Source organism: Lygodium microphyllum, chromosome 5 (genome assembly GCF_053477565.2).
Source record: "Lygodium microphyllum isolate KBCC chromosome 5, Lygodium_microphyllum_v1.1.10, whole genome shotgun sequence".
NCBI lineage: Eukaryota > Viridiplantae > Streptophyta > Polypodiopsida > Schizaeales > Lygodiaceae > Lygodium > Lygodium microphyllum.
Genome location: NC_141139.1, coordinates 95,619,242 through 95,635,409, shown reverse-complemented (window position 1 = coordinate 95,635,409; position 16,168 = coordinate 95,619,242). Strand labels below are relative to the sequence as shown.

Below are 16,168 nucleotides of genomic sequence, written 5' to 3'. Positions count from 1 at the left end.
AAGGGTTCAACTTATCTTACTTAAACTTCCATTGCAGGACGATGCTTGTGCAGGTCTTCTATTGCCACCCCCCATTCCCCCCCCCCCCCCCCAAAAAAAAAGAGGAAAAAAAAGGCAATAGGATCGATATTTTTAAACTTGACAATTCATGCAAGAGAAGGCTGATTTACATCCTCTATCGACGGAACAAAAGAATGCAAACCTGCATATTGAAAGCCACCATCTGTGCTCCATGTGCCCATGCTTGGAAGGGATTATAATTTGAAGAATCAACCCGCAATCCATAAGGGTATATTCGCAGAAGATTTTTTTGGGTAAAGCTGATAACAGATAGTAGTGATGTAAGCATGTAGGCACTGTAAAATCAAGACAATTGCACACTCTAATAGTCAACAGTAATTCCAGTACTTAGCATCTGCCTCTGTGCACAAACCTCAAAACCAGATCCGGATGTGCCTTTGATACTTTTGAAAGTTGCGGATTACTTAAGCTGACTCTCCTTGCATACTTATCATGTGGAATCAGAGAATCTTTCAAGGAATCACCCTGAGGCTTTCCTGCTCGTATTGTGATAATCCTTTTGTACTCAGGTGCAACTTTGCTCTCATCTTGCTTCTCTGGTGGCTTTTCCTCATAAGACAGGTCAACGTCAAGCATATGTTGAGATGCAGCTTGCTCAGCTTCCTATCAAAGACAAGCAGCAGTAAGCTCGCTCTACCTTCTGTCCCCTTGGAGAATAATTCAGTTAAAATGCCAACAATTCATGTAAGCTCTGGCCCTGGGAGATTGATCAGTAACATTCATTCATTCCACTCTCAAAGTCAAACTAATGTACAAAAAAATTTGGAGTTATAAGCATAAGATTACCTCATCTGCCAAAGCTGCACAATCTTGTGTGCTATCAAGAATCTCCTCACCCCATGGCTCTTCCTTTTCTGCTGGTTCTGTTTGTTCACTCTGTCCTGTACCTGCTGTTGCTCCTGCATTATTATCTGCCTGTGCACCAGCTGAGAGGTACTCCTTTGGTGGTTTGGTCGAGATCAAAATTCTCTTCTTTAAATCCTCTGGGGATGGAAACTCAACAAACCCCTCCTGTCCATCTGGGTAGTACAAAGTGTCCCCAATAACCCGATGAACAATCTGTCCTGGCAGTAAACTTTAGCCTTCAGGTAATCTATCACTATTCATTTGTTTACAAATTCTAAGACTTGAGAGGATGAAGGGAAACCTTGAATTACTTAGCATAATATGTAACAGAACCTGCTTAAAAGAAAAGGTCTGCAAATAAGGCATTAACATACCTCAGCTACTTGGGCTTGTAAGGGAGCTGGAAGGTGGTCCTCAAAGGTGATCACAACAGGATACTCACTTTTAACAAAAGCATTTTCTTTTATTGCCACTATGCACTTCTCAAAGTCAACTGGTGCTGTCAGAGTTCTGTTTATGCAACCAAAAAAGGTCCATAGGGAGCACTACTGGTGGATTCGCAGAAATGACAGAAATGAATAGCCATATAGATTTGGAATGCCAAACAGTATACCTTCCATGAAGAACTAGAACCCTTGTTTTATCTGAATTTGGCCAAAGGTCCAATTCAATCACCCGCACTCCTCTATGTAATGCTTCAATGATTGGTTTCTCACTACAGTCACTACTAAGTTGATTGCCGGTAAGGTAGGAATTGTGCCCAGTATAAATAAAGTAATGTGACATTGGCTGGGTCATATCATGATGAACCTGAAAAGAATACAGCATGAGAGCAATATACTTCAAAGATGTGTTTTAGCCAATGGAACAGAAGTAATGAAGTCATAAACTCGTAACTAAGAGAAAGCACACAATCCAAAGTTAATCAAAAAGCTTCGGAGTAATCACACAATCCTTTCTGGAGATAACTTACAGATGAAGAAATCGGTGGGTTCAGGAGCTCATTAAATAAATAGGCAAAGAAACTATCCAGATTGAATACATTGGGTCGAAACAGCTTGTCCCGCAGATGGCCCTTCTCAGTCGGGCTACTCATGATAGCAAGCACTTCTTCATCACTCTTTGACTCGTGCTGCACCTCTCTTAAAAACTTCTGGAAGTTGTCAAGTTTCATTTGATTGTTCTCACTGTACTGTTTGAAAAGAGCTTCAATATCCGGTGGTGGTGACAGATCCATCTCAAACTTTCTGCGAGCAAAGCAGGCAAAGCAGCTCTTGATTGCCAACATGCTTCCGTGATTGGTCGAGCTGTGAGAATCAGATGGATTTTCTTATTTTCTTTCTGAGTCAATGCACCTTCTGCTTGGCCTCCCCACTCTCTGTCTGCATTTGGATCCGATAGCCAATACCACTAACCTAACTTTCTGTGTATACTTTACCCGAAATGTTCCCTGTCATTAAATATCCAATACCACTGAAACTAATTTTTCACTGAGTGCAGGTAAGCATTTGTCATCAGAAGAAGTCACAAGAAGTAAGTGAGAATTTCTCATCTGGGGAAACGGGCTCTCTTCCCTTGTTTTTACCTATAGCATTCAACATCATGAGCTTCTTGTCGGGAGGCACCCCATACCTACCTAGGTGCAGTTGGGGGCACAAGTCCCCCTGCCCCCAACAATGCCTAGCTAGAAATGCGGTCCCTCGCTCGCAGAAGGCTCATAGTATTGTCGTAATTCACCAATGCGTTAATTAAAGTGGCAATTTCTCTGAAACTTCTTGCAGGTGACTTTGCAAGATAGCACAGACAGGGGCTTACCCAAACAAATCTGAGCAGCCCTGCAAAACAATGATGGAGAAAGTGAATCAGCACAAAGGGTGGAAGTGGGCTGACCTGAGAAGGCACAGGGCAGACTGCTACGAGCTAATTCGGAAGACCCCCAATGTGCATCGGGTGGAAGGGGGAGAGCACGGAGATCCGACCACCATGGATGCAAGCGAGTAACTTGAGGAAGCTGGAGAGAAATGGGCCGCGTACATATATATACATACACGTGTGGGTCATCGTATTACTCTGGATAGGGGACACAGTCAATTGTCGAATTGCGTGCACTTGTTGCTACACTGTTGGAGAGCAGCTCCAGATCAATTTTCCCCCCTTGTCTTAGTGGGCATGGGTTAATCAAGTTTGCCCTTTTCCTGTGGATGAATTATGATGGATTTATTCCCACCACCTTATGAATCGTGGCCCGCTGCGCTGAGTCGCTGACCCTAATTTTCTGATGTATTTAATCGGGAGATGTGCAATGGGGCCTCGTCTGTTATTTTTTTTTCGTACCTCCGAATTACAATATTGAAATTTTGATAAACTCACACTCGACGCAACCACCACCCCCTCGTACCCGCAAGTCGCCTCAACGAGGCTAGACCTTCCCCATATTGCCATCATTACCTGCATCTTTTAACCATGACAGCATGCGTGCTGCTACGGGCTCCCATCACGCGATCCTATCTTCGGCATTATGAAATCGGTGGGCATATGGACTAAGCCTTCGTACCAGTGTATTCTTTTTGCACGAAATTCCACAAATGTGACTACAAAAAAAAAAAGGTCCAAAACCCAAAAAATTTGGCTATAACCTATGAAAAAATCACCCTCCATTGATAATCCCCCAAACATCTATATCTATATCTACTTATCATTTTGGCTGGAGGTTGGGTATCTCCCGAATCTCCATTTCTTTCCCCGAGCCTATTTTTGAATCCCAAGCTTGTTTTGAATTTTTGAATTGCATGCATGCAAGGTTAAGGGAGATAACGTGGCTTTAATACCCCACGACCTCTTTCTCTCATGATTAGTGAGAGACATCTATATCATAGATTTTTTATCTCTCTTTTCGATTGCTTGGTTGCAGGGTGGAATTCTCTGGAGCAAAGGAGCACGCTTCGAGCAAGGGAGCACGCTTGGAATTGCTTGAAGCAAGGGAGCCAGCTCGCTCATGTGCAAGTCTCTCTCTCTCTCTCTCTCTCTCTCTCTCTCTCTCTCTCTCTCTCTCTCTCTCTCTCTCTCTCTCTCTCTCTCTCTCTCTCTCTCTCTCTCTCATTTGGCTGGAGGGTCGGTACCTCCCGAACCTCCATTTCTTTCCCCAAGCCTATTTTTGAATCCCAAGCCTGTTTTGAATTTTTGAATTGTATGCATGCAAGGTTGAGGGAGGTTAACGTGGCTTTAATACCCCACGACCTCTTTCTCTCATGATTAGTGAGAGACATCTATATCATAGATTTTTTATCTCTCTTTTCGATTGCTTGGTTGCAGGGTGGAATTCTCTGGAGCAGAGGAGCACGCTTCGAGCAAGGGAGCACGCTTGGAATTGCTTGGAGCAGGGGAGCTAGCTCGCTCAAGTGCCTCTCTCTCTCTCTCTCTCTCTCTCTCTCTCTCTCTCTCTCTCTCTCTCTCTCTCTCTCTCTCTCTCTCTCTCTCTCTCTCTCTCTCTCCCCGCACCTTCAAAATGCACCCCCGCCAAGTCTCCCACCCCCCCGCGGCCCGCGACGCTACCCGCCAAGTCCCCCAACCCCCCCCCCCACAGGACCCTCGGCGCTGCCCACCAAGTACCCCCTCCCCCCCCCCCGGCCCGCGGCGCTGCCCGCCAATTAGTTATATCTAATTATTATTGTTATATCTAATTAGTTAATTAGTTAAAATAGTTAATAGTTAATGTTAATGAAATAGTTAATGTTATGTTAATAGTTATTAATAGTTAAAGTTAATTAATTCAGTTTAAGTTTATAAGTTTATAAGTTTATTTATTAGTAATTATGATTATGAATGTTTTATTATTGTTAATTGTTAATGATAATGATAATGATAATGATGAAATTGTTTTATTAGTTTATTGTTATCTAATTAGTTTATTAGTTTACTGATTAGTTTATTGGTTTATTGTTATCCAATTAGTTTATTGTTATCTAACTAACTAATTAGTTTTATTAGTTTATTGTTATCTATCTAATTAGTTTATTTATTAGATTAGATTATTAGATTAGATAACATGACTATTTTATTATTATTGTTGTTGTTTTTGTTTATTATTAATGTTAATCTATATCTATTTATCATTTTGGCTAGAATACTGAACCTCCATTTCTTTCCCCGAGCCTATTTTTGAATCCCAAGCCTGTTTTGAATTTTTGAATTGCATGCATGCAAGGTTGAGGGAGGTTAACGTGGCTTTAATACCCCACGACCTCTTTCTCTCATGATTAGTGAGAGACATCTATATCATAGATTTTTTATCTCTCTTTTCAATTGCTTGGTTGCATGATGGAATTCTTTGGAGTAGAGAAGCACGCTTCGAGCAAGGGAGCACGTTTGGAATTGCTTGGAGCAAGGAAGCTAGCTCGCTCAGGTGCAAGTCTCTCTCTCTCTCTCTCTCTCTCTCTCTCTCTCTCTCTGGGTTGTGGTGTGTCGAGGAGGGGGCACCTCTCTCTCTCTCTCTCTCTCTCTCTGGGCTGTGGTGTGTCGAGGAGGGGGCACCTCTCTCTCTCTCTCTCTCTCTCTCTCTCTCTCTCTCTCTCTCTCTCTCTCTCTCTCTCTCTCTCTCTCTCTCTCTCTCTCTCTCTCTCTCTGTGGGTTGTGGTGTGTCGAGGAGGGGGCACCTCTCTCTCTCTCTCTCTCTCTCTCTCTCTCTCTCTCTCTCTCTCTCTCTCTCTCTCTCTCTCTCTCTCTCTCTCTCTCTCTCTCTCTCTCTCTCTCTCTCTCTCTCTCTCTCTTTGCACCTTCGAAATGCACCCCCCGCCAAGTCTTCCAACCCCCCCCGGCCCGCCAAGTCTCCCAACCCCCCTCGTGGCCCGTGGCGCTGCCCGCCAAGTCCCCCAAACCCCCCCCCCCCCGCGCAGCCTGCGACGCTGCCCACCAAGTGCCCCCCCGGCCCGTGGTGCTGCCCGCCAATTAGTTATATCTAATTATTATTGTTATATCTAATTAGTTAATTATTATTATTATATCTAATTAGTTAATTAGTTAATAGTTAAAGTTAATTAATGAAGTTTAAGTTTATAAGTTTATTTATTAGTAATTATGAGTATGACTGTTTTATTATTATTGTTTTTGTTTATTGATATTTTTGTTAATGTTAATTAGTTTATTGTTATCTAATCTATTAGTTTATTAGATAACATGACTATTTTATTATTCTTCTTGTTGTTTTTGTTTTCGTTTATTGTTATTTTTGTTAATGTTAATTAATGATAATGATCATGATCATGATGAAATTGTTTTATTAGTTTATTGTTATCTATCTAATTAGTTTGTTTATATTGTTATCTAATTAGTTTTTTTAGTTTATCTAATTAGTTTATTTATTAGATTAGATAACATGACTATTTTATTATTATTGTTGTTGTTTTTGTTTATTGTTAATGTTAATCTATATCTATTTATCATTTTGGCTGGAGGTCCGGTATCTCCCAAACCTCCATTTCTTTCCCCGAGCCTATTTTTGAATCCCAAGCCTGTTTTGAATTTTTGAATTGCATGCATGCAAGGTTGAGGGAGGTTAATGTGGCTTTAATACCCCACTACCTCTTTCTCTCATGAATAGTGAGAGACATCTATATAATAGATTTTTGATCTCTCTTTTCGATTGCTTGGTTGCAGGGTGGAATTCTTTGGAGCAGAGGAGCACGCTTCCACTACAACAAAAAGGCTCCATAGACGCGCTTGTAGATGCAATATTTGAATTGCGTTTAAAAATGTCAAGTGCGTTTATTACCGCGTCTACTAGCGCGTCTACAAGGGCGCTTATAGTGAAAACTACACACGCATATAGACGCGCATATACACCCAAAGATAGACGCACTTATAGATGCGCATATAGATGCTCATATACACGTGTATATACATGTGCACATACATACGCACATACACGCGCATATATACGCGCATATACATGCGCACATAGATGCGATTATAGACGCGGAAAACAGTGTATGAAAAAAAAAACCTCAAAGGAGATGTGGTTGTTTAATGCGAGTGCGTCTATAGGCGCGTCTACTTTATGGATTAGATGCACTCTTACACGCGCCAGGTCCACAAAACTCAAAAAAACCTAGGAGGTTTTATGGATCTTCAACACTTGCACGTCTACGAGAGCGTCTACTCTGTATATCAGACACACTTGTAGACGCGAATTAGCAGTGAAGCACAAAATAAAGCTAGGAAAAGCAAACAACAACTAACATACCCAAAGCTAAGAAGGAACCAAAATACAACTCAGAGTAAACACAGAGAGAGAGAGAGAGAGAGAGAGAGAGAGAGAGAGAGAGAGAGAGAGAGAGAGAGAGAGAGAGAGAGAGAGAGAGAGAGAGAGAGAAGGACTCACCTTGAATATTTGTTGTGATGGGCAGCGACACAACTACAAACTCCTTCTTCTCCTCCATCTCCTTGCTCTTTGGCTGTTCTCCTCGTCGCAACAAACATACCAAAAGCTAAGAAGGTAGCAAAATACAACTCAAAGCAAAGATAGAGAGAGAAAGAGAGAGAGAGAGGGAGGGAGGGAGGGAGGGAGAGGGAGAGAGAGAGAGAGTGAGTGAGTGAGTGAGTGAGACAAGAAGAAGGACTCACCTTGAATTGGTGTTGTGATGGGCGGCGAGACAGGGCTACAAACTCCTTCTCCTCCCTCTTTCTCTTTGCATCTTGCTTCCTCCTCTCTTTACCCTTTCTTCTTTGCCTCTTCCTTTCTCCTCTCTCTGTGTCATCGCCTGTAAAAAAAACCCAAAAGAAATGCAAGACAGGAGTACTTTGAAAAGAATGGCACACCAGCAATATTTTTTTTAAAATTTTAAAATTTTAGTGTACGTCTGTGCGCGCGTCTATAAGCGCATGTATATAGAGCATGAATTGCTTATAGACGTGCTTATATACGCACAGTTAAACGCACTTATAGATATGCATATAGATGCGCATATACACACGCTTATAGATGCACATATACATGCGCTTATAGATGCGCATATACATGGGCACATAGATGTGATTTCACCTACAAATTAGACGCAAATATAGACGCGCAATTGCGTCTATATTTTTCAATTTTTTTTAAAATTTTAGTGCGCGTCTGTGCGCGCGTCTATAACTGCTGCTTGTTGTAGTATACGCGTCTATATTCGCGTCTATTTGCGTGGATATATAGATGTAAAATTCGCATCTATTTACATGCTCTTTTACATGCATATACAAACGCGATGATAGACGCGCCCGACTTTGTGCGTCTATGCCTCGTTTCTATTGTAGTGTTTAAGTAAGGGAGCACGCTTGGAATTGCTTAGAGCAGAGGTGCAAGTCTCTCTCTCTCTCTCTCTCTCTCTCTCTCTCTCTCTCTCTCTCTCTCTCTCTCTCTCTCTCTCTCTCTCCTTCCTAGCACCTTCGAAATGCACCCCCCGCCAAGTCTCCCAAAACCCCCCCCCCCCCCCGAGCAGGTCGCGGCGCTGCCCACCAAGTCCCCCCTCCCCCCGGCCCGTGGCACTGTTCGCCAATAAGTTATATCTAATTAGTTAATTATTATTGTTATATTAGTTAATTATTATTTTTATATCTAATTAGTTAATAGTTAATGTTATAGTTAAATTCAATTAATTAGGTTTAAGTTTATAAGTTTATTTATTAGTAATTATGATTATGACTGTTTTATTATTGTTGTTGTTGTTTTTGTTTATTGTTAATTGTTAATGATAATGATAATGATGAAATTGTTTTATTAGTTTATTGTTATCTATCTAATTAGTTTATTAGATAATATGACTATTTTATTGTTATTGTTGTTGTCTTTGTTTTTGTTTATTGTTATTTTTGTTAATGTTAACTAATGATAATGATAATGATCATGATGTTTTTTTTATTAGTTTATTGTTATCTATGTAATTATTTTATTTATTAGATTAGATAACATGACTATGACTATTTATTAGTTTATCTAATCTAATATCTAATAAATAATTATGATTATGACTATTTTATTATGTTTATTGTTATCTAACTAACTAATTAATTTAATTAGTTTATCTAATCTAAATAATTATAATTATGACTATTTTATTATGTTTATTGTTATCTAACTAACTAATTAGTTTTATTAGTTTATCTAATTAGTTTATTTATTAGATTAGATAACATGACTATTTTATTATTGTTATTGTTGTTTTTGTTTATTGTTAATGTTAATGTTAATTAATAATTAATGATAATGATGAAATTGTTTTATTAGTTTATTGTTATCTATCTAATTAGTTTATTAGTTTATTGTTATCTAATTATGATTATGATTATTTTATTATTGTTGTTGTTTTTTATGTAGATATTATTAGTTTATATATATATATATATATATCTAAATAATAATATCTAATCTAAATAATAAAATAATTTCTAATTAGTTTATATGATGATGATGATGATGAATTATTTTATTGTGATTAAGATATAAGACTTACAATTTAGATTTAGATAATTTTATTATTTGATTAATTAATATTTAATAGTTATAGTTTAAGTTTATTATTAGTAATTATGATTATGACTGTTTTGTTGTTGTTGTTGTTTATTGTTATTATTGTTAATGATAATGATGAAATTGTTTTATTAGTTTATTGTTATCTAATTAGTTTATTAGTTTACTGATTAGTTTATTAGTTTATTGTTATCTATCTAATTAGTTTGTTTGTTGTTATCTATTTAGTTTATTAGTTTACTAATTAGTTTATTGTTATCTAATTATGATTATGATTATTTTATTATTGTTATTGTTTATTGTTTTTTATTTAGATAATATTAGTTTATATATATATATATATATATATATATATATATATATATATATATATATATATATATATATATATATATATATATATATATCTAAATCTAAATAATAATAATATCTAATTAGTTTATATGATAAATGATGATGATGATGATGATGATGTTTAGATTAAGATAAGATTTAGATATTGTTTTATTAGTTTATAGTTTATAGTTTATCTATTGTCTATTGTGGTATTATTTTAGTTTATTGTTGTTGTTTTTGTTTATTGTTAATTGTTAATGTTAATGTTAATGATGAAATTGTTTTATTAGTTTATTGTTATCTAAAATGATGATGATGATTGCTGTTGTATTGTTAATTAATAATTAATAGTTATAGTTTAAGTTTTTTTGTTATTATGATTATAATTATTTTATTATTATTATTATTTATATTATTGTTATTTTTTATCTAGATATTATTAGTTTATATATATCTAAATCTAAATAATAATAATAATATCTAATTAGTTTATATGATAATGATGATGATGTTTAGATTAAGATAAGATTTAGATATTGTTTTATTAGTTTATTGTTAGTTTATAGTTTATTTATTTATTTATTGTGGTATCTAATTAGATATTATTATTATTATCTAATTAGTTTATTGTTATCTAAAATGATGATGATTGTTGTTGTATTGTTTATTAGTTTATAATTGATTGTTGTGGTATTATTTTATTTTATTTAGATTAGATATATTAAGATAAGATTTAGATTTAGATTTAGATATTATTTTATTAGTTTGTTGTTAGTTTATAGTTTATTGTGGCATTATTTTATTGTGATTAAGATATAATATAACAATAGTAATAATAATGATCATGATCATGATCATGATGATTGCTGTTGTATTGTTTATTAGTTTAATGTTATAGTTAATTAATTAATTAATAGTTAATAGTTATATTTTAATTATGATGATTATTTTATTATTTTTGTTGTTTTTTATTTAGATATTATTAGTTTATTATTATTTAGATAGATATTATTAATTTATATATATCTATCTAATTAATAATATCTAGCTAATTAGTTTATATAATAATAATAATAATAATAATAATGATAATGATGATGATTACTGTTGTATTGTTTATTAGTTTATTTATTGTTAGTTTATAATTTATCATTTATTGTGGTCTTATTTTATTTAGATTAGATTAAGATAAGATTTAGATAATTAATGTTGTAGTTAATTAATAATAATAATAATAATAATAATGATGATGATGATGATGATGAACGATGAAAGATGACGATGATGATGATGATGATTATTGCTGTTGTATTGTTTATTAGTTTATTGTTAGTTTATTTATAATTTATTGTGATATTGTTTTATTTAGATTAGATTAAGATTTAGATATTATTATTATTATTATTATTGTCATATTATTTAATAATAATAATATTATTATTGTTGTTGTTATTACATTCTTATTGTGTTATTTATTATTATTATTATTATTATTATTATATAGCTATATAGTTTTGTTAATGGTTGTCATTATTATTATTTTAATGTTTGTTATTATTATTTTATTGTTATTGTCATTAGTTTAGTTGTTATCAATTTATTGTTATTCATATTGTTTTGTTATTTTAATTAGTTCCTTTAGTTGTTATTGTTATTATTATTATTATTTTATTGTTAGTATATAGATATATAAATAAATAGATATATATAGATATAGATATAGATATTAGTTTATTGTTATTGTTATCTTATTTTATTATTGTTATTATCTTGCTAATAAACATTTTAGGATATGTGTTTTAAGACATGGAGTGGAAGGTAATTTTAAGATATGTGGAGCTATAATATATTATAATAATATATAGATAAATAGATATAGATATAGATATAGATATTAGTTTATTGTTTTTGTTATCTTATTTTATTGTTGTTATTATCTTACTGATAAACGTTTTAGGATATGTGGATAGAACTATCCTTTGCCTCATTGATTGCAATTCGTGGAGCATTGTTAAACTTAGAAAGCTATTTAGTGTGTGAGCTATATTTTTATTGGCATCATACAAACTTAGGTCTAATACACGTGTATTTTATGGAGTTGAAGGTTTTGTAGTAACTTTATAAGATATATATATGTATTGAATTATATTAATTATATTACTATTTACTTATTCGTGGTCGTGACTTTCATTGTTGAGAGGTACAACTATCCTTCAGAACTCATTGCAATTTGTGGGGTTGGCATGGATGTAGTAACCTTTCATGGCATTAAAAACCCGTTATTGACGTTTTTAAACTTAGGAGATTGTTTAGTGTGTGAATTATAGTTTTATTGGCAGGGGTGGGAAATGTTGCATTGTCATGGGGCATGATTTTCTAAGAAAGGATATTGTGTGGTGTGCACCATGCAATGTTAGGTACACCACCTAAAATACCAACTCATTGGTCATTGTGGCGTTGGCTTTGATCCTTGACTTTTCTCATTATGCAAGGGGGATTTTGCATCATAAAATGGATGCATCCATTGTTACAAAAAGCCTAATCTCTCGACTAGGGAGCCATGAGAATTTGCTTGAAATAATCCAAATGCATCTTGAAGACCCACTTGAGTCCTATGTGTGGGATAAACAAATTGAAACCTCACTTTAGATGCTACTTACTATAGCAAATTCTATTGTAGTCAATCATATGGTCTAATGCACGTATGTTTAAATTTAATGCATTGGAAGTTAATCTAATGTCATCTAGGATTTTCCATTGTTTCTAATTTTTAAGATAAGATAAGAATAGTTGATATGCACCTGGATGTTAACGCATGTGTTTTGCGCAGCATGGAGTAAAAAAATGTGTATGTGCAAATGTTGTGCAGTGCGCTCCCAGTGTGCAAATGAATGTGTGCAAAGGGGAAGAAGTTGTAAGGAAGAATGCAGTTCGTCGTGCACTCAGGCATGTTGGAGGATATGAAAGTTCTATTAGTTTTTTGAGATTCATTCATCGCTTGGATGGGCTTGAGAAGCAAGTAAATGCACTATTTCGACGTCAAAGGGCTTCGATTTCTCTTGGTGAGAGCATTGATAGCCGTCTACAGAGGATTGAGAGAATTTTGGAGGAGAAATAGGAAGGAAACCTTTGTGATGGGGTGAGGATACAGGATGAGTTGGAAGAAATCAAGGATTACATATGCGAGATATATAACCATGTCTGAAAGTATTGGCCATGTATTGGATCCTTGGATGATCATGATGAGAAGATGAAAGATCTTATTGACAGTGCTGGTCGTATAGAGGATGGCGTATGTGAGTTAATTGCTCACAAGAATGAAAATGTTTCCCTTGATGTGCAACTTACTTCTTTGAAAGTTTCTCTTAATAGGTTTTCGGTAATGTTAACCCAGATGAATCACCGTGTGGGTTCATTCCCTTTCACTCGAGAGCATTGCCCTTGATGTGCAATTTGCTTCTTTCAAAGTTTATTTAGATAGGTTTTTGGCAATGTTAACTTGGATGAGTCGCCGCTGCATAAGCACATCCTTGAAAATCTCCATTTTGAAAACATTGTCTATCTCTTCAAAATTGAAAATCGCCACATACTTGATATATATAATCTTTGCAAGACATTTTAAATGAGTTATGTTTTGTTCGATAGATGAAAATCTCCATTTTAAAAAACATTGTCTATCTCTTCCAAAATATTAAGATTTTTTTATTTTTGATCTCATTTTGATAGTTTATATTTCCATATTTTCACATTGGTATTCATTCATCTTTGAGCGTCGAACATCTTTGGATCTTTAACACATTCGAGCCTTTGGCAAGACCTATGTATGGATCTAGACGAATGAACATCCATTAGTAGGGCTTGCACACACACACAGCGTCAGAGGAGAGGAGGTAAGGCATCGCTATATATTTGGTGAGTGTCACGTGCACATGTGGATGAATGGACATCCATTGAAGAGGGGAATCATTAATTGGATTTTGGTGAGCACTCTGTATGTGTGTCCTCATGCATGATTATTTACATGTGTTCGTGCATGACTGTTCTTTTGTCTTTGAGTCCAAGACAGTTTCGATTTAGGGTTTTCAGTTGGAAATGTGTTTGTCTTCAATGGCTTTGAGATTTCTCTATTGGGACTCTTATACTCTATTGAAAGTTTCATGTAGTCATCATGGAACAAAGCAAAGCTATGGCACGATGTTTCCAGACATAGTACATTCGACTCCATCGAATGCAATTGATTTGGTTGAATCAAAGAAAACAGCGACAACATCATCTCTTCGACGCTTGCCTGCTTGGAGCTGTTCACACGGGTATGGGAGATAGTTATTCTAATAATTATATTTTCACCAAGGTATCGTATTCTTTTTGGGAAGATAGTCATTTGTGTATTTTGTTGCAGCCAAAATGTGGAGTTTAATAGAGTGAATAAAGTTAATGTGCGAAAGATGAAAGAAGTGGCAAGGCAACAGGGAGGGCATGTTAGTAAATCCACAAGGATATCAACGATCCGAAGAAACACAAAGGCTGCTTCAAGTTCTTTGGAGTTTAAACGCCTCGAGACCAAGATGAATGAGTTGATGGAATTGCAGACGATGTCAAGCGTTTTTGTGAAAACTGAAAAGCCCTAGTCAAACTATAGTTAGGTTTGATTTTTGTTAGCTTAGTTGTTTGTGTGACAGTTTGTTTTGTTGTTTTGTAATTCGATTTATTGTGTTTGTCTAGCTTAGGATTTGTTTCTGTCATTTTGTTTGATTTGTTGAGTGTAAAACTTGATAGCCTTGGTTGAGCTTGGTATTTTTTTGAACAGAATAAAGTTGGAGTTTGCTATTAGCTACCGAACATTGAGGAGTTAGGTAAGTTTTCTTGTTGCGACTCATGCACATCATAGGGATTAAGGGTTTACGAGCACTTCACGTTGCACTTATTGTTGCACTGCACTTGGGGGTCATCTCCTGTTCTTATCAAATACTTCCATGCCATGGGTTGGGATTATGTACATTTTGCACCATCATTGAGCACTAGCACGGCATGAGGTCCACTGCAACTATATGCAGTACATTTTAGATGCACGCACACAAGAGAGAGCACATGTCATTGAGCACGCACGTTTTTTGCACGCACCATTTGGGATGTTCATCACAAAGTTAGGAACCTCTGGTTGAGAGGGTAAGGTGGTTGGGAGAGTTCGAGGGTCGTGAAGGACGCCATCAATTGTGAGAAGGGTTGTTCATATTTGGTCAACATCTTGAGAACCATAATTTTCTAGAGTGATTGTGAGATATTGGATGGGTGGAGCGGAGTATATCATATCTTTTTTATGAGAGTTAAGAGGTGAGGATAAGGATTTAAATAATCAAGGAACTATGTTTGCATTTTGCATGACGCACGATCACATCTAGATAGGCTAGACACAAATATCTTCAGTGCATCCATATTTCTTGTGTGAGCATTGATTGATTGGTTGCATGTCATGGATTCGATCAATTGCATATTTTTTCAAATCATGAATGATTGGGCACGGAGTTTATTTCAAAAAATCATATTCCTGCAATGGCACATTGTATAAAAAAACAGGTTCATATCTAGAGAATGCTTATTTTGAAGACTTGAGGATCAAAGGAAAAGATTGTACGTTTTACATCGTTAGCGAGTATTTCTTAAAGAAAAAGAGGACATGTGTGCTGAAAGTGTGTGCAATTACAAGAACAATAGGCCAAGGAAGAGAATAAGTCGTCCAAGATAAAAGATGGAGAAAAATGATGTGATTTACGAAAATCAGTATTTTTGCCCGAATTTGATGGATTTTTGTAATTCTGCCCGTGCTGGCTTATCGACCAGATGCATTCCGATCATTTTAAGTATCCAAATGTCTATATTCGGATCTCAAATGACGAAATTATGATCCAACAAGTTACAAACAGACATGAAGCAAAAAAAAACGAAAATAGTGAAAAGCAGTAGAAAAGCAAAAGCCAAAAGTTGAAAGCTAAAAGCAAAAAGCCTAATGTGTGTGAGTATGGATAGAAAACTATATAAGGAGATGAGATTGAAGAGTTAAGGGCCTTCCCCCTTGATTTCAATTGTATTATGTGAGAGAGGAGAGAGGAGGGTCGCATGCTAGAGTGAGCTCTTGTCATGCTAATTTGAAAGTTGGAGCTTTTGGATGTCGAAGCGCCAAGTGTCGGCTTAAGGTTGTTAAGGTACGAGAATATATTCCTCTTGGTTTATTTTCAAATTATTGGTATTTCCATTGTGTGGTTGTGTGATGCTCTACCCATATACGAGTTTTAAATTTTTGAGCTATAAGAGGCTTTGTTTTGATTTTATGTGGCTTGTGGTATATGATCGAATAATTGATTTTTTAAAGTTGTGTTGTGCATTCAACAAAGTCAATTACCCCAACTG

The 16,168-nt window shown here is 35.5% G+C and overlaps 1 protein-coding gene across 4 annotated transcripts in view; it reads right to left on the bottom strand.

The window, feature by feature from the left end:
- The window catches only part of LOC148036161 (phosphoinositide phospholipase C 2-like), a 50,775-nt gene extending 47,509 nt beyond the window's left edge, over positions 1-3,266 (bottom strand). The window contains exons 1-7 of one of the 4 annotated variants that reach the window (XM_087678184.1): positions 2,818-3,266; positions 1,901-2,234; positions 1,541-1,737; positions 1,302-1,437; positions 868-1,140; positions 434-684; positions 203-320 (exon numbers count right to left, since the gene is read on the bottom strand). In XM_087678184.1, the coding sequence (XP_087534310.1) occupies positions 203-320; positions 434-684; positions 868-1,140; positions 1,302-1,437; positions 1,541-1,737; positions 1,901-2,215 (1,290 nt within the window). In that variant the 5' untranslated portion in view covers positions 2,216-2,234; positions 2,818-3,266. Of the gene's footprint in view, positions 1-202; positions 321-433; positions 685-867; positions 1,141-1,301; positions 1,438-1,540; positions 1,738-1,900; positions 2,401-2,817 lie in introns of all 4 variants that reach the window. The other 3 variants (XM_087678182.1, XM_087678181.1, XM_087678183.1) reach the window with 3 other exon arrangements.
- Positions 3,267-16,168: the final 12,902 nt, after the last annotated feature.